We start from the raw sequence: 27,944 nt of genomic DNA, 5'->3' as shown, positions 1-27,944 counted from the left end.
GAAGTACAGATTGTTGGAAGACGTAGTTCAGAGCACTGCTGGAGACTTGGAGACCAGAAAAGGTACAGTTTGTATGGCATTTACTTAAATGTTACTTGATTTGATCAATGCTAAGCTTGTGTTTACTTTTTATTTTTAATTTTTAGAATTCATTCAATGAATAACAAGGGTTAATATATATATGATGAATTTCAGGTCCCCTGAAGCAGCGGCACTAGACAACCACAATGGAGGAAATCAAAGAAAGAGTGAAGAAAGTGGAGCTCAGACAGAAGTAAGAAGTCACCCACCACAAGTGTTTCCTCCATAAGATCATCTCATTTCACTTTCTGCTTCATTGAATAACATAACATTGGAGATGTAAGACAGAGGATATGTGACAAGCAAGGAATTCAGATGTATAAATCACTTTCACACTTTATTTTGATCTGGATTAGACTCAAACACAATGTAGAAAAATATTGACTACTCTCTTGAAGCACCATTAAGCCAACTGGTCCTCTTAGATTTGTGCTGAACAATTTCATCTGCAGTGTTTGTTTCTGTAATCCAACCAAGTTATAGTAATTGGACAGTGTGTAGAGTTAACACCAAAATCTGCTGATATTTTATAATGTATAGCTTCCCTATCGTGAATTATTTGTACAACAATATCTGATTATGTCTCCACTTCTCAGAAAATTCAGAACCACAGATTTGTAAGGATTTAAAATATCTTCATAAACATATTGCAACAAATATTTAACTTATTAAAAACAACCAGAAGAGGGCTTTCCTTAAAGAGACGACAAACCCACAGATTTAAATGGACAATTCCCCACGCGCTGAATTTCAGAACTTTTGCCAGTGAACATAGCTTCAGCAACATTTTCTATCCATCCTGTACTAGAAAGTCAAACCCACTTTATTTCAGAGGCTCCGTAGAGTCCAGGTTGATCTCAGTTGGGTTGGACCATGATTATATATTTATTTATATCAATACTATGCTTACCCCCCTAAAAATAAGTACATTGTAAATGTATGTTATGTCTGAAGCAATTTTCCACAAGATCTCGTCTGAATAACTCGAAAAAGTGCAATTTGAATTCTTCCCTGAAAAGAGTTCCCCAAGTTCATACAAATGTGTGGACCTCTTCCTACAGCTTACGAACAGCGTCCACTGGAATTTGCTTTGATTATATTCTTTTATCTGCCATCTTCCCAGCCTTCGTTTGTCAGTATTATACATCATTATCAAAACGGAATACTTTATTCTCTTTTTTTCAAAATTAATGATAAATGTCGCTTTTTCGAACAAAGCATTTCTGCCCATTTTTAACAAGCTCCCCCTCATGGTGTGACTTTCATGCCAATACCAGCTCACTAACTAAAAAGGTCTTTCATTGCGGCATCACTGATCTCTCGGGTATGAACGTCGTTGCTCTGATCACTTCTGGACTTATAAGTTGCGCTATGTCTTCCAGCGTGGCCCCACCGGACCAACAAAGAAAAGCTTTTCCTCATATTGAAGAAAGCCTGATTTGAAATTTCTACGACATTTCAGACGTGATGTGTTGAAAGTTTAAAACAAAGATGCAGTAGTTTCTCTTTCACTCCTGTTCTCTGCAGGAGCAGAGCTCGGCTCTCTTCATATTTATTTCAGTAAGATTCAGGTCAGGACTCTTTGCTGGCAAATTTGAAAAAAGGCCTCCTCTTATTTTTGGAGTATTTCTTTGTGCTGGTGAATGTAAGCTTCAGGTTGTTGTTGTTGTTCTGCGAAACGCCCAAAAGCTTCACTTCAGATTGAATTTTCAGTCACTGGCTACTCATTTGTCTCTAAAAAAAAGCCTTGAAGTGTTCAGACTTCATCAATCATTTGATAAATCCGTCCAGTGCCAGAGGCAGTTAAACAGCCCTGAAAGGAGGCGATATATTCATTATGCTTCACTGTAAAGGAGGCTGTTGGTTTCTATAGTCATCTCATCGTCTTTCAACAAGCTGATGTATTGTGTTTACAAAGAGCACCACTTTAGTTTCATCTACCAATTGAATAATATCTCAATAACCTGGCACTTGCCCTTTTGTGCCTTCATTTCACTAATAAATAGATATGTGACTTTTACAAGTACAATCCTGCTAAAAGTGTGCCGTGTCTCCAAGATGTGATAGCATGGCTACAGTAAGTTAAATCTGAACTCTTTTCATGTCCGACACTCTCTATTTTGTTTAAAACAAAGTGAAAATGTGAACCAACTCACCAGGAAAATGGAATAGTCACATTCACATCTGTTTTCTTTTTCGCTCCCCATAGGCCGTGTCTCTAGCTTTATCCAGGCTAATTATTATCGTCTTGAGATAGCACAAATATGATAACTTTTGTAAACTGCATGTGACCAATAAACCTCTATATATCTGATATAATGCAGACTTGACAGTCATGTTCTTCTCTATGTAGCAATATCGGGCCACTAAAGACGAAAAGAAGTCGGAAGCACAAAAAAAAAAAACCTTCAGGCGCTTCAAAAAAAGTCGAAAATCAAAGTTGATCCTGGGGTGCTTACAAAATGTGTTCATATTAATCAAGGAAATCCTGCGTAAAATCACATGTCCATAAGCAGTAAGCAACCCTATATAGTCAGAATTAAGTGATATAATGTGATTTCACATCCACGGGCAAATGATAAGGGATGGACAGACATCTCTCTGAAACAACCCGACTTTTGACTTTTTCTGAAATGCCAGGAAGGTTTGGGGGTTTTTCTTTGCCTACAAATGTTTTTTTATTCCTTCAGTGGCCCCAATACCCTTTCGTACTTCTCAGCTCTGAATAACTAAAATTATTTTTTCATGAAACGAGTAGAAAAACACTGAATTGAGGATTGGAAAGACATTCAGTTCCAAAAGTTGAAACAATTTTAACTAAGTTTGTGAGCATTTATTGGTGAAGTTTCTAAAATTTGGACCTGAATCAAAAGTCACAATAAATTCGAAGAAACAATATATGCAAGTCCAGGTTCTTCAGTGTAGCCACATATATAGCAGCAATTAATCAAAAAATGTATAAAAAAAAAAATTTAATCTGTAATTTCTGGTTAACCATAGCAAATTACTAAGAGTGTGAGAACTATAGAGGGAGTTTATTTCCTGATTGAGGGACAGCATAAGTTGGAGCTGTAAACTGTAATATGGTTATTGGTTGTACTGAGAGTGAAACAGAAATGCATCAATGCAGCATGCATTCTCTAACTGAGAGGCTATTTCATTTCCCATGAACAAACAATCTTTTTTTTTTTTTTTTTTTAATGAAGCTCTTCAATCATTGTTAAGAGGTTAATTATTTGTGGGAGAGAAAGTAGTAATTGATATTTTTTTAAAATGTTCACCCTGTGATATATCACGAAGCACTGAATTATTAGTTTTCGATTTTATTCAATTTACAGCCAAGGAAACAGTTAATTTCCCCGATGTACTGCAGTGCTTGTGTTTATTGGTGTGACTGATATTATCTCCTCTGAGACAGCCAGCTGTTAGAGGCTCCATTTACAGTGTTCAATATCAAGTAATATTCACGTGTGCTACATTAATGATATAGAGGACGCAATATTCAGAGTCCCTGCAATGTACTGTATTTTTATCAAAGAGCAAAAGTCGCATAACACATATATACAAGCCGAGCTTAAAACTAATATTTTCTTCGGAAAACATTTTATTAACAATGCAAATTACTTATTATTGTTTTTATGCTTAAAAGTTAGGCAATCTACGGCCACAGCTCCAGTTGTCACTCTTTTATTATGTTGTCCTGTGTGCAGGTGTTGTTTCACACTATAAGAGAAGTTGTCACTGCAGAGGCAGCCTGCATATAGAGCAAGAGCGGGCAATTCATTCCACAAAAGGAATTCTGTGAAAGGCAGAACCGCAAGTTTTGCTCAGTTCTGCTCAATGTGAATGAATTGAATGAATCATCTTTTAAAAGTAAAATGTTTGTTTCATTTCCATTCAATGGAGTTACAACACTCCAATTACAACACAGCCATGTCATGGCACGTTTTTTCGTGTGTCAGTCTTTATTCTAACGCGTCACAACGAACACAGCAATGTGGAAAACTGATTTTGGGAATGAAGCTGCACCAAGTCTTGATGCACACTCTCTCGCTCTGAGGGCAAACAGACTTTATTCTATACCTGCAACCTTGGTTAGGGAGTTCTTGATAGGTCAGCTTGTTAATGATACATCAGTTTTCCTCGTGACATCCAGCAACGATTGTGCGATAAATTGACGCGTATCAGGAAGCCACCGATGTTTTACCTTTATTGTCCCTCTCCCTCCGGGAGATTGGCACATGCTTCTCGTTCTTGTTCTTTCCACATCGATAAAAAGCATTTCTTCATTCTTGTATGTATCCGTGTTTACATGTGGGGTGGGTCTGTTAATATGGCTGCTCTACCAACCTCAAATCCACCACATCTGTCGGCATCTTTGTACATTTGGTAACTTTGCAGTACAATCCAACACAAAATGGTATTTGCCAACAATTTTTAAATGGTGACGGCATCAACGCCAGAGGTGGGAAGTAATAACATATTTCAATGCTCAGTTAGACTTTTCTGATATTTGAACTTAACTACAATGTAAACCTATTCATTTTACCTTCTTTTAAATACAAATATCTTCACTTTTAAATACTCGGCTCTCTAAAACACAAAAGACCGCAGCTTCAGAGCAGCAATACATTCCCCGTCCATGTTCTTATTTATGAGAGGCATTTGAAGTTGACTGCTTGAAGAACAGATAGAAATGTCCTCCACAAGGTTTCTTTTCGTTTTCATACACTGCGCTCCAGCCCACTGCAGAGTCCAAACTTTATACTCTTAGTAGAGCAAAGAAGTTTGATTCAGTACTTTCAACATACTATCTGTACGTCTATCTAATGAGGAGAACTTTTGTCACCTCTGACAAACACAAGCATCTGTTTTTTTACTTTTAATAACTTATTCTGATGTCGTTGAATTTGGGGATTACTTTATATTTGGTTTTTACTCTTAAGTTCTCCCTTTGAGCAACATCAGCGTTGCTCTATAGTGAGTACCGTAAACCCATTTTCTCTTAATCAGCTGGTTTTAAAATCCAGATTTGAAATGATTAAGCATCATTAAAGACAATCCCACACAAACCTTTGTCAGTGGCGCGAGATTCTCTGATTGACCCCTGGAACCTTTTGGGTTCAGGGTGCAACATGCTCTCACCATGAGTCAGCTGGGATCAGCGTCACAGCCTGCGACGCTGAATTGCATAAAACGCTGTTATCTTTTTGAGGAAGAAAACTGAACGCCCTGATAAATGTACTTTGCATGAACCAGCCAGCAGTTTCAAAAGATGCAAAGGTTGACGCATATATAAGATATCATTGGTGATGTTTACAGCGTCTCCAAAAAAAACCAAAACTACAATAAATGTAAAGTAGTAGTCAGAAGCGAGTTGGGAAATAGTGGGAATCCCATAAGAGATGTTTATCACATCATTTACAGTATAATCAATGGTGAAACTCTTCAGAAAGAAAGAAATGTAGAAACTAAAAAAAAGAAGATGGACAAATAGAGTACAAAATATGAGTTGTTATGGTAAAATTATCATTGCTACTTCTGTACTTTTGGTTGACATGCACAAAGTTTTACAAGATCGTTTGTCAATCATACACTTCGTTACACATAATAAAACAAAATCTCGACTGAAATTCTTGCGTTTATGGCAGTCAACTGTAATCTTTGGTCATGACCCACATAGAGCAGTCATTAAAATGATGATAAATATTTAATTTGTACCACTGACTCCTTCCTGACTGACACACCTTGACTGGACCTTCTTGTTTATGACAGTTAACTATACCGTCACTATCTTTATGCAGTTCTTCTGACCCAATCAAGACACATATTGAAAGACATCATTTATAAAGCAGTTAAGCCATCTCAAGTTACAGTAAACTCATGACAGCTATGACTGTGTGTTTTCACTGGCCCATCTCAAAAATGAATAAACGATGGAAAAATCCATTCTTCTCATCAGTTGTTTCCAACAGTAAAGTTTTTTACACTTAACTTTACACAAACTGTATTAAGCCGTTTATATCATTATTTATAGTGTTAGCCTGTAAGTCATGAAAACAGAAATATATACAGCTTGACATATATTAGAATCTAATTTAAGATCATGTGTTTTCCATGTATTTAATTAATTTTCTAACATTCCAGAAATGGTTGAAACATTTTAGACATTGTGAGTTTAGAAACCTTTTAGACTATTCGATTACCATTTTATAGTTAAGATGCACCGGTACAGCAAATCTTAACAGTAGACTGGTGCTGTGTGCCATTCCTCAGCTTGGCCTCTAAAGAATTGTACAGTATTCTTCAAAATTGGCTATACGTTTTCTCACAGAGCAATCTCATATTTGCACAGGAAAATGTCTTTCTTGTAAATATCTTTGCAATTCACCAAGTAAATAACTTGACCCAGATATGTGAAGTTTTATCAAAATAATTTCTTGGTTCTTATCAGAAAGCCTTTTAACTGATTGAGGAATCATCTTTGGGATTTCTGTATTGCACTAGCAACCTGTTCAGGTTGTTCCCTGCCCTTCGCTGGGATTGGCTCTGCAATCCTGAACAGGATTAAGTGCAACAAAAAAAAAGATGGATGAATGGACGTCTATATTGCACTTTCTTACAAACCAACCTTGAGACAGTTGCTGGTTGAAGCTTAACTAATGATGTTGAAACAGCAGACGTAGAAAATCAATTGTCTTACGTCAACATTAATAGTAATAAAAACATATGTCTAGGAAACGTCACAAATTGAATCAAGTTGAAAAGAGTTCACATAAATTCCTGCCAGCTGATCTCACTTTTTACTCTTGAATCTGCCATTTCTTTCAGGAATTCATTAATGTATTGGATCCTTATCCACCCATTACCATTTCTGCACTTATAGGTAATCAATGTTTATGTTCCAGGGACACGTGGGATCCATTCCAGCTGAACCCTGCTGGAGCAGAGAAGGAACGCAAGAGGAGATGTTTCCAGTTGGCCCAGTACCTGGTGGCAGGCATTGTGGGGCTTGCAGTCTTGGCCACTGCCATAATCTCGAAGGTCAGAGTAACTCATGTTCAGATTACAATTGTTTTTCCTCTACGTTTGCACAAATCAAACTCTTTCAAAGATATTATTTTTGGATCCTGCAGGATTCTTTATTTCATATGTTTCGTCTACTGTTAGTCAAACAAAACAGAGCACAAACCAAAAGGAAACGGTAAAAAGCTGCATAATGCAAGTGTGCAACTGGCCACTAACTTTGGCATAATTGAAATCAGGAAATGCACGTGACCAAACTATAGGCGCTCTTATGAGCTCTTGATCAAAACAATCCAGCAGTTATTACTGCAGTCAGTTGACGTTTCCAAGTTATTCTTGGGAAACATGAACCCAAATTTAGTAACTAAAAACTAAGCAAGTGTCAAAAAGCTGATCACTGGGTAACATGAACAACCTTATTGCTATTTGTGGAGAGACAGGGCTTACAACACTTGATCCCTTTGTACCCATTTTCTGTTTGTTGTTTTATCTCTCATTGTATTTCTCTGTCTTTTCTCTGCCTCCCTCACAGATAATATCTACAGTTTCCTCTATCAAACATTAACTCTGCAGTATGTGCACATGTTTCCACCGTCTGTCTCCCTGCTATCAATTTGTCATTCCCCTTTGGCCTCGTTTTTCTCCTTCTCTCCGAATCATCATGCATAGAACAATGCACCAGTGCAAAACAACACATCTAAAAGTCATTGTTTCAGATACTTTACATAATCCAAAACAAGCTTCTTACTGTTCAATCTGATTAGCCGTTTATTCAGCAAATTCGGAAACGCTCATATCTCTTCTAGTTTCTTTCACTCACACTGACGACTCATTGACAGCCATACAACTCAAGAGGAAACAGGCATGTTAAACACTGAAATGGGAAATGCTTCTGGAATTCTGCCATTGGAGAAATTTTTTGACTATGCCAGAGTTCCAGGATTTAAACATTCGTGAACGTTGCAGAATGTCTCAGAATGTTTTAATGTTTAAACAACAATCATTCTGGAATGCCTTGACAATTCTTAATTGACACCCTTGTGATGGAAATGGGACATTTCCTTGTATTTAATTGAGTCCTGTAAAGGGTTGACAAACATAATAAACCCGTGAGATTTATTATGTAAAGGAGGAATAAGGAAATCAAAATAATGTTGCCTTTATCTACAGTTTATTGAGAGAGAAAAAAAGTTCCCCTGGCCATTAAAACAGGCAATATGTCCATTTTCTTTATGTCATCTGTCCAATTCTTGTTTTCTTGGAAATGATTTGGCTGTGGTTTTTTTTGTGTGTTTTTTTTCCTGCCCCATCCAGGGCGCCCTCGTGGTCTTGACTGCCATGGCCAGTCCGGTTTCACTGAGCAACCACAAGGAGAAACAGTTCTACATGCTGATGGTCGTGTTCTGCTTGGTCTGCCCCAACTTCCTGGTCTTCATGAAATCATTGTGGCGATGTGCCTTCAAGAGCTTTGTACAACCCAACTTCAAGACCATGGCATTTGTATGTTTTTCCTGAATAATACGTGCATATTATGCCATCTGTTCAATTCTAAGTGATAAGACAGCAAAGAATCCAATAAAAAAATTTTCAGGTCATTATTATTCTTGATGAAAAACACATTGGTCGTGAAGTGAGCGAGTCAAATCCAATACCCATTTGGTTAAACCAAATTTTGACGTTTCGCCATTAAATGCTGTCAACATGTGTCCAGTTTGTCCAATAGGCCATCGTCATAGCACGTCATAGTACTTTGTTGACATCAGGTGCTAAACTTCTCATTTTCTCAAAGAATATCTGAGATTATCTATTGTTCAGTGCCTCACAACATTGACAGTGACACTAAAGAAACTGCCTTTGTTTGGTTAAAGTTCAGAAGTTGAACGCAAACCTACCACACAGGTCACTGCCGAGGACAAGTTATGGTGATGACCGTGGAGATTTCACATGGAGCTGAGGGATTACAACATGCACTCTGGTCCATAAAAATCTGAACATCGACACATTTTCAACGCTTTTAGCTCTCTACCTCACCAGGGTGGATGTGGAATGACACAATTAAGATGTTCTTTAATCCCAGACTTTCAGATTTAACTTGAGGGCATTTGCGTTCCAAATTGGGTGAACGGTCCAACACATCTTATTGTTGTGCCCTCCACCTGCAAATCTGTATCTAAAGCACATCTTGATTGTTTTGTTTAAACAAATATGACTGTGTAGGAAACGCTGGTACTTCACTTTCATGAATGACCATCGACTAAATCCCCATTACAAAGGAGGAAAAACAAGCTCTTTGATTGTTAAGCCAGACCTGAGCAACCACAATACAGCATGAATGTGATTTAGGAAAAATGAATAGCTGCATAATTGTTGTCAATTATTTCAACTGTTTTCCCTCACATACTGTATACATACAAGTGCTGAAATAACAGCATCTCTGTGTTCTTTTGCAGATTTGTGCCATTGAGTGTCTGGTATCTTTCGGCACTTCAGTCCTGGTGCTGGTCGTCATGCCTCAGTTTGACATACTGACTAATCTCTTCATCAGTGGAGGAGTCTGCATTGTGTCCTCAATTCTGCAGATAGTATTCAAACTGCAAACTGAAAGTTGGAAAATTGTGTTTCCAATCTGCTCCCTCATTCTCACAGTTGCAGGTAACCATCTTTCATTTATTGTCTAACTTCAGTACAAAAAAAAAAAAAGAAGACGAAGAAAGTGGCGAAGCAGATTCTCACATTCACAAACTGAATGTGGTGCTGTTCAGGGTTGCTTCCCCCTTTGATTTGTTGTTATTCCAAATACAAAAAAGAAAACTCTCTGACATTGTTTCTTCTTCAAGAACTTTCAAGCACGCACACACACACGTGCACAAAAGACACACACACACACACACAAATTGATCATTTATAAGTCTTGGTGAGTTCACAGGATGTCTAATAGAAGGTTTAATAGCCTTCTTGTCACATCCTTTCTAGTCCTAAATCAGGCGTAGGAAAGAGGTGAAGCAGAAAGACGAAGAGTCAAAAGCTATTTTCTTCCTCCCATGTGCAATAACAAATGTCAAACTGATTGTTTTTTTTTCTCTTTGCTCCCACTTGTTTTCAACACATTTCAGTTGTAGTTTGTGTCTATAGGTTTGACTGAACTGACATGTCTCTCTAATTAAAAGTCAGCTCTGGCGCAGCCTTTCCATTAGTGCTGACTTTTCTGTATCCACACACTGCTGGTTCAGTAAATCTGCCACTCTCGTTATGACAACTGTCTCAGATGAATGATGTAAGATTTATTAACTGTCAAGGCAATCCTGACAAGCCCTGATTTGAGCATTCAAACAAAATGATTGGAAGCCCCTATAGGACCTTATAGTGTATGAAAACTCAATAACTAAACAATAAAAACCTCAAATCAAGTTATATTTTCTCAAACCACAGACAGAAATAATGAATACAAACTTGTAAATTCCACTGCAATTCATTTTACTAACCAAATAACTGTTTGACAGGTTACTGCCTCCTGGGAATTGACTACTATGTGCGCGTGTCATCAGCGATAGACCAACAGCACAGCGACAGCTATATCTATGTGGGAATTGGAATTTTCTCTTCATTCCTGGTCTCCCTCTGCTGGTGGGAGAATCCCTTGCAGGCCACTAATCACATGAAGGTGTGTGTATGCCCACAGGGAAACTTCAGCTCAGCGTTGACTTGTTCTCGCACTGTGTATTTATAGCATGTAAATAGACTGACTTAACAAGATCAGTAAGACTTCTTTTTCATCTCCAACTTGGCAGGACACGTTGTCAGAATTGGACGGTTTCAGGGACTTTGTGTTTGTCATCAGCAGTGTTCTGAGGATAATTGTGATAGGTAATTATCCGCCATCAATGTCTCCACCAATGAACAGTCAAAAAGAAGAAGCAGGAAATATTATGCACACTGTAGAAATGTATCACAACTCCCACCATCAGTGTTTTGCCGTGCTTAGAAAAAGTTTAATTTCCAACTTCTGATTTCTGTGAAGTCACGACTGCAGATGGATTGTGGAGGATGTTCCCCAGCTGTGAAGTGGTCTCAAATTGTTTTCTATTTTGTGAAACTTGCTTTCCTATTTAGCACACCACAGCATTAGGACTTGATTCCACGCGATATAACAACACCATTTCCTATGTTCAGTAAAAATCCACTGCTTTTCTTTCCATCGAAAAATCAGCTCATTCATTTTGTGTTGTTTTCATTGAACATCTGTTGTTATTCTGTACATTTTTCCTCACGAGATTGCCTACTGTACATCACTAATACATGATGTCCTGTTGCAGGAGGGGTATACCTGGTCTACCATAAGTTGATTGTGAACACCATCACCTGGACGGACTTCACCTTGCAGGACGAGGACTGGGAACTCCTGCAAATAGGACTGGTGTTGTTCTTCTTACAGGTAGGCCGTTTACTCCAGTGCTTTCCTGGATGATAATCAGTGAGACGTTTGGGCCTTCCACAGACAAATTAGACTTGAGCTCATGAAAGAGGTTCAACATGTTATTGGTAATAGTGGAACCATTTTCTTGATTTTTTTTTTTAACAAAATTCCATTTTTATTTCCAACTCCTGAGTCATCCGTTTTTACATAGAAAAATGCAACTTAAGATGCTTTACAGACAGAAGCATTAAAAATAAATAGGTTTGCATACCTGCACACAAATATTCCAAGCAGTATAATTAAATGAGGTGATCAATGTACACATTAAACCTTTTAATAAAATGTACCAGAAAAAGGCAAATAGGGGCCCACTGCAGTGACCCACCGGCCCTCAACATCCACGAGTGTAAATAAATATACAGAAAACCATAAAACCATACATACATATACACATTTATACATGCACACACACATACATACATACATATACACATATGTATACACACATATATAAACACCTTTAAAAGCTTACATAAATGTAATCACGTGTGGCAATAATCTAGTAAAAATACTAAAAGGTTTGTGCACAGAAGAGCTGCCGGTCTGGTCAGGCACTGATCACCCTACTTAACGCTTCTTTATTCAGCACTTTGTCACGTACAGGGCAGCAATTATCACAAAATCTAAATAGCTTTCTTTTGCACTGCGCAACTTAAATATGTCTTAAACAGTTATGAGTCGTATCTTGAAAAGGGGCTTTTGTGTGAATTACATGAACGGCAGCTCATTACAGCTGCAGTGAGGGAGTTGTCTGAAGAGCTGAACTGCAAAATTTCATGCTTTTATCACTTAAATTTGAGAGGAACTAATGAATATTCCTCTTGTACTCTGTCGCAGGCCTTCTGTTCAGCAGCCTGCCACTGGTTTGGGGTGGTGGCCTGTAAGATCCATGCTGTCAGGATGAGTTTTGCCCTTCCAGTATGTTTAACAGGACCTGCAGTGCTACTGGTGGGACTCGTGATGTTCATAACTCAGGCAAAACATCTGGATGGTGCAGCGCACGGAAGCATCCCAGGTGTGTTTTTGGAGAAGAGTTGGTGTCACTTTCATCATTTAATTAAGATCACAAAACAGGAGTGAAACTGATGTATCTGGTGATTGAAGTTTGGACAGCCTTGCACCAACAATTATTTCCACAATAGGAATTAAATTATTTACTCAACAACCTGCCTGCTAGAACGAAGCCTTGCTATTGACCAACTCCAGATGGGTGATAATCCTCTTAGCATTGCTGAAAGTGTGAGTGAGAATAAATATGGTGAGATGTATAACATGTCCATTCAGAATTAGAACATGTCATTCCTTCGATTAATTTGGATTTAATAATTTTTTTCGTGGTTGCATCAACCATCATAAAATCCAACAATGTCCAAAACTTGTAGTCTATTTTCAATTCAGTCACTGACAGATTGAATTTCTGCATTTTGAAAAGTAAGCGTATGGTGGAAAATGCTATGTAATGAAAAAATAAATAAAATAGGTCATCATTTATCTATTGCAAATATTCTTGTTTTTGTTTGCAGAATTTTGTAATAGTTTGATGCCCCTGAGTGACAAGAACACTACTTCCATAGTCTTGCTTGAGATCACCAGGAGCATTTGTCGAACTTCACTCAACAGGTAAGTTTGTGTTAAAGTACAATGTGCACTTTCTTTTTCCACAGTATTTCATCCACAACTCCTTGTGCCACATTTAAGTTGTTTTTTTGTTTGTTTGTTTCTGACGGCAGCATTCCTCAATTGACTATACACTCGGCCCTGATGACTTGTGAATGTCTTCAATGTGATTGAAAAATTGCACAAAAGCAAATAGTGCAGTGTCTTGTATTGACAATGTGTATAGAAAATTAAATATATCCCATCTCTGCAAACTTTATTCAACATAAATGTGGACCTTTATATCGACAGCTCCTTCCAACAATGGCCATTTTCCATGCTGGCACTGGAGGGACTGTGTATGTGGTCAGGCCTCCTGACATGTACTTACCATGTGTGGAAGATCAAGGTATAAAGATAAACACACACGCTTCATAAAATGCCTCCTAATACCTTTTTGATTCGGATTATATTGCATGACCCTTCAACGTAGCCAATGATATGAACGTAACAGCCAACTGCCAAAGTTAAAAGTCACAGGGTGTTTTATATCTTAATATCAGACAAGACATACAGCTAAATGTCTCTATGCTTTACCATGCATTAGGTCCAGCGTATAGAGAGAACATCCCAGCTCTTTGTTCGTCGACTCTATGAATCTTCTTTCATCGACCTGTCTTTACTACTGAACACCAAGATGAAGGTGCCAAAAGCAGCCAACAATAACAGGTAAGGAGGTCAGAAAAAGTGAGCTTTCTTTGCGTCCGTTGTAACTGTGGTCATATCTCAGGAAAAACAGTTGCATTCAGTACAAGGACAGGAATTGCTTTGACACTTCTTCAAGCAGCTGGCTTCTTTATGTAATGATTCACACATTAGAGACTTCTCAGCATCAACTTGCCGTTGTCATTACGCATGTGTTTATTGTTCAAGCACATGAGCACGGTGGGACTGTAACAGTAATGAGCCTCCAGATGAAGCTCCAGATAACAGATGTTTGCCAAATTTTTATGCTCACAGCAGAAGAAAAAAAAAAATCACTTAAAAACTCCTTTTCTCTCTCATTCTTCTCAACCATCCTCTCCACAGTAACGATGAAATACAGAGCTGTGTGATCTATCTTTGTGCCACCATGTGGCACGAGACCTACGACGAGATGCTGAAGATCCTCACCTCCATGTTCAGGTTAGAGAAACTACCGATGCGTACAGCGGGTGTGCAAAAACGCAAACACGTGGCTTTAATCGAACCTCCAACAGGACAACGTAACTGCATACAAACATCTTGTTTGACTTTTCCAGCAATTATGCTAACTCGTCACCAGGAGGGTGTCGGCACACAGTGACATGGCAACAGAGTTCACTTCTTCTAGGTTAGCAGGAGAGGTGGAATTGAACCAACGGAGCTGATCTTTATGGTGTGATGTGGCTCTTAGCTATAAGTTTGATTCATAACTTCACTTAAGAACTTCTGGCACTGGAATGTTCGGTGTAAAGGCGGGGTGACATTTAAAAATGTATCCCACTGTGCCATCAGTGCTTGCACTAAAGAAAAATACGTTGGGTTTTTGTTTCAGGTTCGACCGCTACCGAGGTGACCCAAAGAAGGAACATAAGGACTGTTTCGACTTCGAGTGTCACATTTATGTGGACGACGCCTTCATGACTGAAAAGGGCACTGAAAAGCGGCTTGTTAATTCTTATGTAGATAATTTATTCAGCGTCGTCTTAGAGGTTTACAGGTGAGATTTTTCAACTTTTTCATCTCAACCCTGAACGTATCAACAGAAATACTAAACATTTACCTGTTCCACTCAGGGTGTATACCAACAAGGAGCCAGACGATGTTTCCATTATCGACACTCCCTATGGGGGCAGGCTAATGTTCGTTATGCCAGAAGGAAACATGCTCTATGTTCACCTCAAAGACAAAAGTCGCATCAGGAACAAAAAAAGATGGTCCCAGGTAAGGAGTACTAATGTTCCTGGCAACTAATTTCTCCGTCAACTCAACAAAATTCATTCAGACTCATCCAACAAAGTAAAAGTCAAATTGCTGGCAGCTGTGGGTTAGTATCAAAACACTCAGGTTTAATATGTCTGCTCCTATCTCCACTGGGGTTTTTTTTTTTTTTTTAAACCAGTCTTCTATAGCACTGCAGCAGGGAGAGGATATCTGACAGCTTTGCAGCACCGACAAGCAGCAGGCATGACGGATAAACTGCCTTGTACATGAATGAAACCCTAGAAAGGGTGCAGACATTTAATCGTTTGACCAATTCCCTTCAAATGCCTTACACTGTGCAAAGCTCAAAAATCTATCTACAATACGACACGTGCTTTATATTCTTGCGGCTTGTTTGTTCCAACCATCCTTTGTGCAAAATAATGGGCTTCTCTGCACTAATGTTCTATACAAATGAATTCATATAGATTAATCTAATTACGCAATAACTAGCAGTTACAATGAAACCTCATCTTGTCTTCGTCATTAATCCTTTCTTATATAAATTGACCTAAAAATAAACATTTTGAAAAGGAAAAGCATTTATGGCACTTTATTCAGATGTCAACAAAACATCCTGCACTGTAACTGAAGCTGTCAACAGATGTTCCAGCCAAGCTCTCGTCATGAACAGTCTCTTCACACTGTTTGCAGCCAGACGGTGGTGCTGCCATGAACACAATTGCCCATTATTAACAGTGCGTCTTCTTCTCTAATCACTATTGTGTCAGTCATGGATCCTAAGCATCTATCTTCTTGGAGAACATACAGAAACTACATGCACACATCATTGTCAAGTCTTAAAACTGTATGTACGTAAATGTTGCAGCTATATTAAAGTATGTAGAAATATGGGAATGCATACCTTAAAATAGTTTTCAAAATATTTGGAATTATATCACTCTTGGTGATATGACAAAATGAATACAAGTATTAAAGTTTGAGGCAAAAAATTGACTGTTGTGTTTTAGTTTTTAATTGGTGAACTTAATTTGCAAATGTCTGCTACTTTCAGATCATGTACATGTATTATCTTCTGGGCTGGAAGGGCTACCTCGTGAAAAACCCCCACAGGATCCCAGTAAGACCCTCCTGCAGTTTGCAACAAATTTTCACATGTTCTTTTTTTCAGATTTCCATGAATTAAATATCAAACTGTCCAAATGTACCCTTTTTATTCCAGCAGTATAAGAATGAACACAGACCAAGTTTAATCTCACTGGATAGTGAGATTTTATTGTGTCCTCAGTATGACCATGACAATAAGAGAAAATTCATCTTGGATGACAACACATTTATATTGGCTCTGGATGGAGACACTGACTTCTACCCTAAGGCTGTGATTCTACTTGTTGACAGGTCAGTGACCTATAATATACATCACCTATAATAAACCAATCCTAACCGCTGAGAAAAATACAATAAAAGAATACAACAATACCTATTTGTATTTTTAGACATTCAGGAAAATACTTCATAACCACAGTTGCTGATATATTTTTGTTTGATAGATTGAGGATGTATGACAATGTAGGTGCAGCATGTGGTAGAATACATCCAACTGGTATGGGTAAGTGAACTCTTCTTTTTTTTTTAATGAAGTTATGTTGAGCTGGGCCTATTCACCATGCTCCCACTGCACTCTTGTTCTGGTACATAACCACTGCTGCTCTTATTTTTCCTCTATGTCCCTGTAACTCGGCCAACTCTGACTTCACAGGTCCCATGGTGTGGTACCAGAAGTTTGAGTATGCAGTGGGTCACTGGCTACAAAAGACAGCAGAGCATGTGTTTGGCTCTGTGCTCTGCAGTCCAGGATGCTTCAGTCTGTTTCGGGGTTCTGCGATAATGGATGACAATGTTTTAAAGCGGTACACAACAACGGCGACAAGGGCATCGGAATACGTACAATATGACCAAGGTCGGCGCTCGCAGTCAAACAGTCAACTCTGTTTCTGGTTTTGTCTCCTCACCCGTTCTCTTTGAGCATTTGGCTTCATTTCTCATCGTTGCATTATGTGTGCTTTTGTATTCCTCTAGGGGAGGATCGTTGGCTGTGCACGCTGTTACTGCAGCAAGGGTGGCGTGTTGAATACAATGCTGCATCTGATGCATACACCAACTCCCCTCAGGAATTTGAAGAGTTTTACAACCAGAGGAGAAGATGGGGACCCTCCACACTGGCCAATACACTCGACCTTCTGCACAGGTTGGAGTTTGTTGATATCTTTCACTGGGCACATGAGTGAAATAGGCACTGCATGTTTGTTTGAGCACGTCTGGGTTTGCCTAAAAGCAGCAACAGCCTGTGAGTGAAAGAACTGGGGTCTTATTTAATAAATCACATAGTTATGAAATTTGTTCCATCAACATGTGAATGAGATTTATCTTTAGGAAAGCTCAAGCTGTGGGAGTGAAGTGGTGGGGTGAACAGATTAAAGCATTCCGACAAGAGAAGTCACACTTCTTTTTCCTGGAAACTTTGATATTGCTAATGATCAAAGGTGATGTTGGGTTTACTTCACAGTCAAATAAGGATATTCATCAGAAGGGTGGATCATCAATTACAATTCACGATTAAATAAATTTTATCAATCAAAACATTTTCATTATTACAGATCTTTACATCTTTTAATTAATCAGCTATTCACCAAAATATCACAACATTTATATTATATAAATGGTAAATAGATTTCACTTATAGCCCTTTTCAACTGCTTGAGCAGTCCCAAAGTGTTTTACACTGTTAATCACATTCACCCATTCACACACACATTCACATACCAATGGAGGCGGCTGCCATGCAAGGTACACACTCCATATATTGGGAGAGGTTTGGGGTTCTGTGTATTGCTCCGGGACACTTCAACTTCAACATGTGGACTGGTGAAAGATGAGGAATCAAACCTGCAACCTTAAGATTGGGAGACGACCGCTGTCCCAGCCACAGCCCCACGTGCTGACTCTTTCTCGTTTGTTCTTTAACTTGCAGTGGCTCGGAAACCGTGAAAAGAAACACATCCATATCCAGACTGTACATCTTCTACCAGATGCTCGCTGTTGGATCTTCCATCCTGGGACCAGCCGCTGTTACACTCATGATAGCAAGTAGGTTTAGTTTACTACTTCTAGAAATTCGACAGCAGTGAGAGAAACATGTACGTTTCTGCCCTCTGAAAGAGACAAAGTGAGTTTGCAAAGCTGAAGCAATGACTGGTTATGTCGTGATTCATTTCCTTTTTTCCAGATTCTTCTTCTACAGACAAATCAAATGAATAAAACTATTTTTAATCCTCATGTTTAAGAAGTGCCAGCAGTGCCTAAATGAAATACAAATAGTTTGTGTTTTTTCTGTTTATTTATTTCTGGTAAAGTAGTTTGAATTGGTGCTAGCTGGAGACAATATCACCACAGACTAAAAAAAAAAAAAAAAAAAACTAATAAGCAGAAAAAAACAAAAAGCAAGTAAATCACAATACAGCATCAATATGTGTTGTTTTTACTTTTACATACATGGAGAAGCCAAAAAAATGAACCATTATATATATATATATATATATATATATATATATATATATATATATATTCTCATAAACACGGACCTTGGACATGATAACGATAATATGTTGAGGTCATACACTTTTCACATAACCACCAAGGGCCAGACCTGCAAACATATTGATATTTTACCCCCCCCCCACCAGGTGCTTTCCAGTTCATCTTCCAGATGGATGGTGGTCTGGCAATCATCATCGCCAGCGTTCCTCCGATCTTCTACATCATCGTTTGTTTCCTCACCAAGTCAGGAACCCAAATCGTAATCGGTGGCATCATGAGTATTTTCTACGCATTCCTCATGACCGCATCCTTTTTTTCCATCATTGGTGGGTAAAACTTCCATGGCTATCACTGTGTGTGCATCAGCTCCTTAAATTGTAAGTGTATTTCAAGAACGGAGTCATCGAGGTCTTTTCACTTTCAGGAGACACCGTGACGCAGGGCACCTTCTTGACCCCCACTGGCTTGTTTTTGGTTTCCATGGTGATACTGTACACAGTGACAGCTTTACTACACCCAGAAGAATTTGGTATGAATTTGTATAAATCATTTTCATGTTAATGTCATGTTAATGTCATGTTAATGTCATGTCCCTGTGTTTCAGGAATGATCGTCTATGGTCTGATGTATTTCATCTCCATCCCCAGTGGATACCTCTTGCTGACCATCTACTCACTGGTTAACATGCACGTTGTGTCCTGGGGCACAAGGGAATCCAACAAGTAATCTCACTCTAAGAATTCATTGTCAAGTATGGTTAATTGCATTATTATTTATGAAGATAATAAAATAAATACCCCCAAAACATAGTTTTCTAATTATCACTTAATCTTAGAGAAATAATGTTTATTAGCCCAAAGGTAAAAACTACCTTTGACATAAAGGGGCTAATAAACAATTTTTATAATCATGTTATATATAGTATTGTATGGATATTTGTGGAAGCCAAAAACAGACTAAAGATAGAAGCAGCTTCTTAGTGTTAAATCCTAAACGAGCAGTAATAATGATGATCAAGTATGCTCTGTTAACTTTAACAAATGGATTTTGCAGCCATTATGCACACAATTAGGAGGAAGTGTAATGCGTCATCATCCTGGTTATCACATTTATCATGCAGGTGTCCAAGTTAACCCTTTACATATCACTCATTGAAATATTACAATAAGAGTATATTAATGGATGTAATAACACATGGAATGAATACAAACAACTGTGGCATAACATTACACAGTCAAATTTGTAAAAGAATGCGTAGGAGTGACCCAAAAACATTTTTTAGATAATTTTCTGTTTCAAAAAAACTATACATGGGAAATATTTATCTGTGGATGTCTGAAACGGGTCTCACCAGCCTGCTGTCACATACTCTGCAGTGCTATGTCCTTACTGTCCAACAATTTTACATTATAAATATAAAACTGTGTTTTAATACGACCCAAAATTGAACCTTGCACTAAAAATAACCAAAACAAAACAATTCCGTCTATTTTTTTGGTTTTGTTTTGTTTTGACCCTCTCTTCTTCTGCCCATCAGGGGAGAGGAACAGGTGAAGAAACATCACAATATCCTGTGTGACAAAAAGTGCAAACTGTGCTGCTGGGACATGAAGATACAGGTACTGTCAGGACACAGCAACGGATAAACATCTCGTCAGTGGCTTACAGCTGGTGGCTGGACGGGGCATTCATGTATTGTGTTGCTTTACAGGTTTCTCAGGAAACGGAGAATCTGATGTTTCAGCAAATCCTCGGTCAGGCAGTGCAGCCGACCCCTCCTACTGCAGCCAACAATCATGAACTGCCTCTGCAAGAACTGTCGAACCCGATGCCCCAAAGAGAGGTGTCCGTAAGAAGAAATGTGGCAGAAGTCGAGAAATATCAAGCAGAGACCTCAAATAAGAAGACAGGAAACGGAAGCGACAGTGACTTTATCACCAGGTTTTTGTTTTTCTTCTATAATAATTTCATCACAAACATCAGGAGTTTTAACCGCAAGTGGTTTTAAATCACAGCAAGTTATTAATGGCCTCGGAAATGTTTCGTGTGTGTGTGTGTGTGTGTCTGTGTCTGTGTCTGTGTGTGTGTGTGTAGTGACATGAGTGTCAGCAGAAACAGCTCTTCATTAAATTCATCAGAAGAAGAGAGCAGTGAGGATGAGGACGACGACTCTTTCTTTGGTCCTGCAAACGAAACGGAGCAGGTGCCTGTCCGAGGTGAGAGACGCCTTTACTTGCCCTCATTACTAAACATCATAATTCACGCAATCATAAGTACCGTGTTCAGTGAAATATTGGTTTTTCATTTCATCATATTCCAATGATGCTGTTTCCATGTTTGTGTGTAGACTGGGTGCATCCGGTGAAAGAAGAGTTTTTGAAGAAACTAACTTGCTCCAACATGAAGAGAAATCTACAAGAACAGATAAGGTAAAGAAGTGAATTTATCAGGAGGAACGTATGTTGGTATATAATCCTAATCTAGGCTATCGGACAATATGCAAAGACTTGAGAAGTATGTTTGAATGAAATAAACAAGTATCTAATTGACAGTGTTTGTGTGTATATATGTGGTTGTGTGTGTGCAAAAAAAATTTACTTTTAAAGAAAGATTTTTATTCTGTTTAAGGTGTTTGTATGAGCATAAGATGTGACAAACTTTAAGATTCATGTTCGTTTAGTATAATTCTCAGCCTCAAAACTGCTTGGTTCATGTATGAGCTTAAAGGGGACCGATGCCACCGTGGAATGACGACTGTCTGTCCCTGTGCAGATACTCACTCCGGAAGAATAATCAGGATGACGTGTGTGAGGAGTTAGTCCAACTGTTGACAGAAACACTTAACACACAGCTCAGTGGAGTGGGACCTGAAAACGTCCCATCACAGATCCAGCTGGAGGAGCTTCAATACGCACTGGCAAAGAAGGTGATGATTCAGAAATGAGCGTTTGACTTTGTATTGTAACAATGTGGAATGATCGGATGGAGTCCAGTGTATCTTTTTTTTTTTTTTTACATTGTTACTTTCAAACGTCAACTGAATATCAACTCTGTATAAATTTATTAAAAACCAGACTGCTGCCATGTAGTTTTAGGAAAACTGGTGACACTGCAGCTTGTCTTGATCAGTAATTGACTTGCTCCATCTCTCAGGCTCGATGCATCCTCAAGACTAACAAAATGGAGAAATTAGAGAAGAGAGTCAAGATAGCCATTGAGAAAACCCTCACAGCCCCACAAGTGAAAAAACTAGATGAGGTAAGATGTGTCACCGACTGCAGAGTCGGTGAGAAGCAAGCGAAACACAACAACCACAAGAGACGAGTCAGGGTCAGCTGTATCTATGTGAACTTATCTGTGTGTTCAGGGCGAGCAGGACTTCTGGTACAAGTTACTCGAGCGCTACTTGTCACCCATCAATGACACCAAAGCGCATCAGGAGGAGGTCACCAGTGAACTGAAGTCCCTTCGCAACAAGGTCAGTCGTATTCACTTACTATCCCACGGCAAAGCTTTTTGATGATATTCTGATGGGTCAGCATTATTTACATATACGACTTTCAAAACAGTGATAACAAAGACCATGCCCTTCATGGAAAACAATACGTAGAAATATAATATGTCCAGTACATCAAAAATTGATTCCGGAACACAGCGAGCAAGTAGAAATGTGTCAATAATGGTACTAATGCACTTTTTAGTTACAATAAACAAGGCAATGTCTATCATGCTTTTCATTTTAAATTTTAAGTAAGTCATTTCTTGCGTCGTACATCACTATGAGGTGCAGATATTCAAACATCATTTCATGATATGTCACATTATACTGTCAGAATATAAGAAAAATAGCTCAACACAGCAAGAGCTAAAGACCTGATCACTTATTATTGTGATCAATGTGCCACTTTCTTATACGTTATTAAATGAAGACAAAAAGAAGAAAGAAGAAAAAACTGTCTTGGCAAAACGGGGTGCGAGCTGTTATGCCATGAAATTACTATTTGAGCTTGGAGATGCTTCCTCCAGAAATATTTGCGGTAAAACAAGAAAAGGGTGAAGTATGTTTTACTTGAAGCCGTTTTTGACTTGTGCAGTTCTGCATGACCACTGAATTGATATTGTGTCTGATCAGACGACTGACTGGGACGTAATGCATAGCAAATCACGTGCAAGAATATTCACCTGTTCACGTTTCTTTTGTGCTCCATTTAAAGCGCATTATTCCGAAAACAAACTAGCTTGTGTACAAAGTGACTGGCAAACCATTTAACCGTTTCTTGCTCAATAACAATCCAGCTGTAAAATCGGGCACGCTAGCTGTGCTCAGCAATAAGAGTTAAAAAAACGCCTTTCATTTGCTTTTTTTTTTTTCTCCCCACAGGCAGTCTTCTTGTATTTCATGATCAACATGCTGTGGGTGGTCGCTACCTTCGTCCTGCAGCTCATTGGAGTTGACATTATGAGCATCAAAATCCCAAAATACTACCCGAACGGGACGCTGTCCGATGAACCCCTCAAGGTTCGAGCGTTCGTCACAGAGACCATACTGGAGTCATGAAACTGTCTCGACGCCGTTCATACGGCTGGAACCTAAACAATGACCAATATTATGTGTCCACAGGTGGAACCTGTCAGTTTGATGTTCCTGTTTTCATTTGCTGTTCTCCTCATTATCCAGTTTTTGGCTATGTTATATCACAGGTACACACACACACACACACACACGCATACAGAAAAACTGAATAATTACCTGGTTTCACTACATTTTTTAAATCATTAACTGCGCATGTTCGTTTTACTGATAAATAAAAAGTTTGTTGACAACTAATATCCTCTTTGGATATCTCTCCTTCTTATAAACACTGTTTACTCATTCCAGTGCCTCTATTTTCCTCTGTTGTCCGCTTGTTTGTCTGTTTGCAGGATCTACACTCTGATCCATGTCGTGTCTTACCGAAGCACAGAAAAAGACTACAAAGAGAACACTGAAGTAAGTAGCGACACCACAAATCACGTAGGCTTTATGATGCTCAGAGATAACACCACGAGTTCCCTTCAACACAAGAAAGAGAGCCAAAATACCAGCGACTTGAACTGCAAACAGTCGTTCCAATAAACTTCTGGGAACCAGATAATACAACGTATTCACAGCAGAATGTGTTCATGCGCTTGCAGATTATAGAGATATTTAAGGAAAACCAAAATGAAGAACCAACCGCAGTGGATATTTACACATGGGCATATAATAATCTGCCTAAGATAGGAGAATTTAGGTATAATAAAGCAACTTACCTTCATGCTGACGCTCCAAAGCTTTGCCATCGGCATCAAGAGTTGAAAGTTGCTTCAGGAGGAGAAAAAGAAAATCCTCAAAACATAACACAGCAAGTATCAAATACAGAAACAATCTAATGTGCAATTTTCATAGGTATTAAGTTTGTTTAAAATTAAATTTGTTTATCATTATGTCAACACGACATAAGCGATATACATAACCGGTTATAAATTTGAAATGTTGTTACATAAAAAGGAACTAACTATGGGCAGGGATGGACATAAATTGATAATACATTACTGTAAATTAAATGAGTCTTGTGTATTTCTGAGGCTGTAACTTGACTCATACTTTGGTACAACCTCCATAATGTAATGTACTTTTGACTCTTTTCTTGAAATCAAATGTCACTACTGTATAAACGTAGATTGAATGTATATAAAAATTTTCTGACTCCATATTTGGAGATATTTTTAACAAATTAAATTATATTCTATTACAGTAAAGTGAATATCTGCTTTAATAGAATTAGGTAAATGTAAAAAGTAACTAATAATTGAAATAGTTATCATTTCAATATACATTGACAATAGGAACTACTTTGCACTTTACAACAAATGTACCTTTACTTGTAATTGAGTACAAGTTAAACAATATGACAGCCATTCTCAGCTCTGACTACATTTAACAAAACAGTACTTCGCTTTATGAGTTGTAACTGAAATTAAGTCATGCAAATAATACATAAACAGACTAAATACAGTTGAATACAAAGGCTGACTTCAAATACAAATTTGCAAGATTTCCTGACTGTCAAAAACTTCAGCAATTACATTTTAAATATATATATATGGAGAATAATCTTAACACAACATGTTTTAACATACCGTCACCCACCCAGAGTCCAAGTGCTTAGTAAGTTCATCTGCAGCTCCTTTCCTTTGCCGTTCAATTTTTATAGTATTTATTTACTAAACCTGAGACATCTAGTAAAGCTACAGTAGTGGAACGTGAAACTAAAGTCTTGTATTGTTTGATTACAAACGCTTGTTGGTATAGTTGAATGGTTTCTTGTTTCTACTCCAGCTGCATCCACTTTACTAATCACTGACCAACAAGTCCCGATGTTCCTCGTGCTGCCTGCAGAGGCCGCTGTTTCACGCATTACAGGAGGAATTGTATTGATTGACTGACCAACCGTAGACATGGACACAGGGAAATGACACATATTCCACATCCAGATCGACTGCCTTTATTCATTTATGTTGTTTGGTGATCACGTGATTTTATTTCATCATTTGGCAGAACACAAGCGAAGACAATAGATTAAGAGATTACTGATCTCGATGTGGTTCTCGTGGTTAAATAAAGGTACAAAAAAAATCATATGAAGCTGTGAAGCGTGCTTAACTTGTGAAGAAAAAAAATAAGGACAATATATTGCAAAATGAAAATGTTCAGCAGTAACAAATATTTTGACCCAGATCACCACTAAAATCTAATGGGTCTTCCTTTGATCAAAATTCCCCTGTGTACCAGTGATCACGAAGATCCACACTTTAGTTTTTGAGATATCTTGTTAACAGACAGACAAATAAACACGGATGGTTTTATAACCTCCTTGGCAGAGGTAATCAGTCTTCATTTATTTAAACCAGCTTTTTCATAGCTTCACAGATGATTGAGAGAAAAGAAAACGTTTGCATATATTCACATCACCACAGGGCAAACAGAGAGACCATCACACACAAACACATCTGTTAACCTCAAAAACATGTTTCCAGACTATGGAAGGAAACCCACACAGGCACATGGGGATCATGCCAACGACACCACCATGAAACAAATGCTTGTTTCCTTGTGAAGCGGATTCATATTGATAAGTAATATGCATTTGTGAGGGAAAAAAGCATCAAAGTCAAATTTCCCAAATCTTACTCTGTAAGGCCTGCCAACAGCTGTGACCTCAACCAAACCCACTGACTAATCTTTGACACTCATCCCACAAATGCTTGTTGCTGTAAAATGTGGGACCATTTAAAAGTGAACTAAACAAGCTTTACACAAGTACATTTATTAACATAGAATTGTCTTATGAAAAAAATTATCTACCAAACACAAATTACAATACAAACATCAAAACGGGTAAAAGCTGATAGTGATAATTAAAGTTTTTTTGATGTGAACCCAAAATACATTTTTTATAATAATATCAGAACTAGACAGGTTACTACATACCAGAACGTAAAGGCAGGACAATGTTGTAAAGAGCAGAGATATATTCAGGCCCACGGCAAAGTAACAAATAATAAAAATGTGATCAATATAATATTTAATTAATTATCTAAAAAGCGAGCAAAGCTAGACTGAGCCAACGAATTGGCATGATGTACTTTGTGACAGGTGCAATTTGACAGAAGCAGCATCTGTGTAGGGTTGGTTTTTTTGTTTTTTTAAGATGTTAAAAATTATATTTAGTTTAGTTTAAGTTTTCAGTAAATTAAAAATCTCTCTCTTTCTCTCTTTTTCTCTCTCTCCCTCTCGCTCTCTCTTGCTAGGATGATGAAGATGATGAAGGCCACACAATTGAGAACCGTATGGCCACTGGACTTTTCGTCACCACAGACGACATGCTGGTTGGGTAGACTGTCAGAACGTTTCTTAAAGTGTTGCAACCTTTTCAGTTTGGGTTCTGAGAGTATCCTAGCTGTTTACTGAGTGAAAAGAGATATTTAACAGAGGAGTGAGTGGTCACAGGAAAGACTGGTTTGCTGATGAAGTGTTTTATGCAGCTGAAAGTATTTATTCTGAAATGTGTATTTATTTGGTCCAAAGTATGGAGGGATGTATTATTTCCACAGACTCATTGATTATCCTCATTCTCACTCTGTAGACAAAATGGGTGTTGTATATCCTGATGTTTGGTGGGATTACGAGCACCACAAATTAAAAACATACCTTTATCAAAGATTCACTTAAAAGATGTTACAATACTATTAGCAAAAATCTGATAAAAAATTAATATCTGTACCTATTTCTGATCAAAACAAAATCTGTCAACGACTGCATGTGAAATATGGTGAGCAGTCAATGTTATTTTACATTTTAAATTTCATGTTTTATTCTCTGGTACAATTTGTACATGTATGTTGTATTTTTTTAATGTAGTTGCTGTGATTGTGCGTGCCTGTTCTGATGATGCACTTTACAAAGAGATGAGAAGTTTTTTGTTTTTTTTGGAAAGATAAAGACACACACCTCTATTTCAAGAATGTAATACTGGATACATTGAAATAAACAAAGACTTTTTTTGTATTCACACAAGACGTTCTGACTCTTCATTAAAGGTTTGCTCTCACTTTCTTGATTACCTTCAAACAAGAAAAGGATTTGATGTCAATGCTTCAAACATTGTCTCCTGTTTTCTGAGAAACTTGCAAAATCTTATAAAATCAAAATGTAACTGACTTACTTAATCAACTGGTGCGCAAAAGGAGGATTCACACAGAGAGTGTGCAGCCTGTATCCTGGCCATGACCCCCGGGGGGTCATGGCACACATGCAATCAATATGATTCACAGAGTCTCTCCTAATGAGGTCTGGAATTTACAATACTAAATTCAATATTCAAAAACATGATCTCAACTATTAACTATTTAAAACTTTTAAACATTATAGCAGCATTTTTTCCCCAAATCCTCAGAATATGATGATGTTCATATGTTTTATTCATTTTAGTTCATGTTGTAAATTTACTTCATCACTCATTTCATTAATTTACTTGTAAAACACTGTGAATTGCCTTGCATCTGAATGGTGTTATATAAATACATTTGCCTTGCCTTGCCTATTTTACAATATGTGGACTTTTTTTTTTCCAATAATAATTGTATAACATAAAGGAACAAGGCTCAATGGGTTTTTCAGCAC

At 38.0% G+C, this 27,944-nt stretch overlaps 1 protein-coding gene across 1 annotated transcript; it reads left to right on the top strand.

Moving 5' to 3' along the window:
- Positions 1 to 227: 227 nt before the first annotated feature.
- chs1 (chitin synthase 1) lies at positions 228 to 26,659 on the top strand (the record flags this gene model as incomplete). The annotated part of the gene is made up of 34 exons (XM_080520859.1): positions 228 to 274; positions 6,990 to 7,125; positions 8,422 to 8,607; positions 9,558 to 9,759; positions 10,608 to 10,768; positions 10,896 to 10,971; positions 11,421 to 11,539; positions 12,419 to 12,596; positions 13,105 to 13,201; positions 13,490 to 13,586; positions 13,785 to 13,906; positions 14,267 to 14,362; positions 14,754 to 14,918; positions 14,995 to 15,142; positions 16,197 to 16,262; positions 16,365 to 16,540; positions 16,693 to 16,751; positions 16,902 to 17,102; positions 17,222 to 17,390; positions 18,174 to 18,289; positions 18,886 to 19,065; positions 19,164 to 19,268; positions 19,344 to 19,461; positions 20,277 to 20,358; positions 20,451 to 20,664; positions 20,878 to 20,955; positions 21,087 to 21,168; positions 21,512 to 21,665; positions 21,893 to 21,997; positions 22,107 to 22,217; positions 23,121 to 23,258; positions 23,361 to 23,440; positions 23,663 to 23,729; positions 26,573 to 26,659. The coding sequence occupies 34 exons, from the start codon at positions 228 to 230 to the stop codon at positions 26,657 to 26,659; spliced, it is 4,218 nt and encodes a 1,405-aa protein (XP_080376985.1).
- Between the last annotated feature and the right edge of the window lie 1,285 nt (positions 26,660 to 27,944).

Source organism: Blennius ocellaris (assembly GCF_963422515.1).
Source record: "Blennius ocellaris genome assembly, chromosome: 1".
Taxonomy (NCBI): Eukaryota; Metazoa; Chordata; class Actinopteri; order Blenniiformes; family Blenniidae; genus Blennius; species Blennius ocellaris.
Note: the sequence above shows the minus strand (reverse complement) of the source record. Positions and strands in the feature narration are given on the sequence as shown.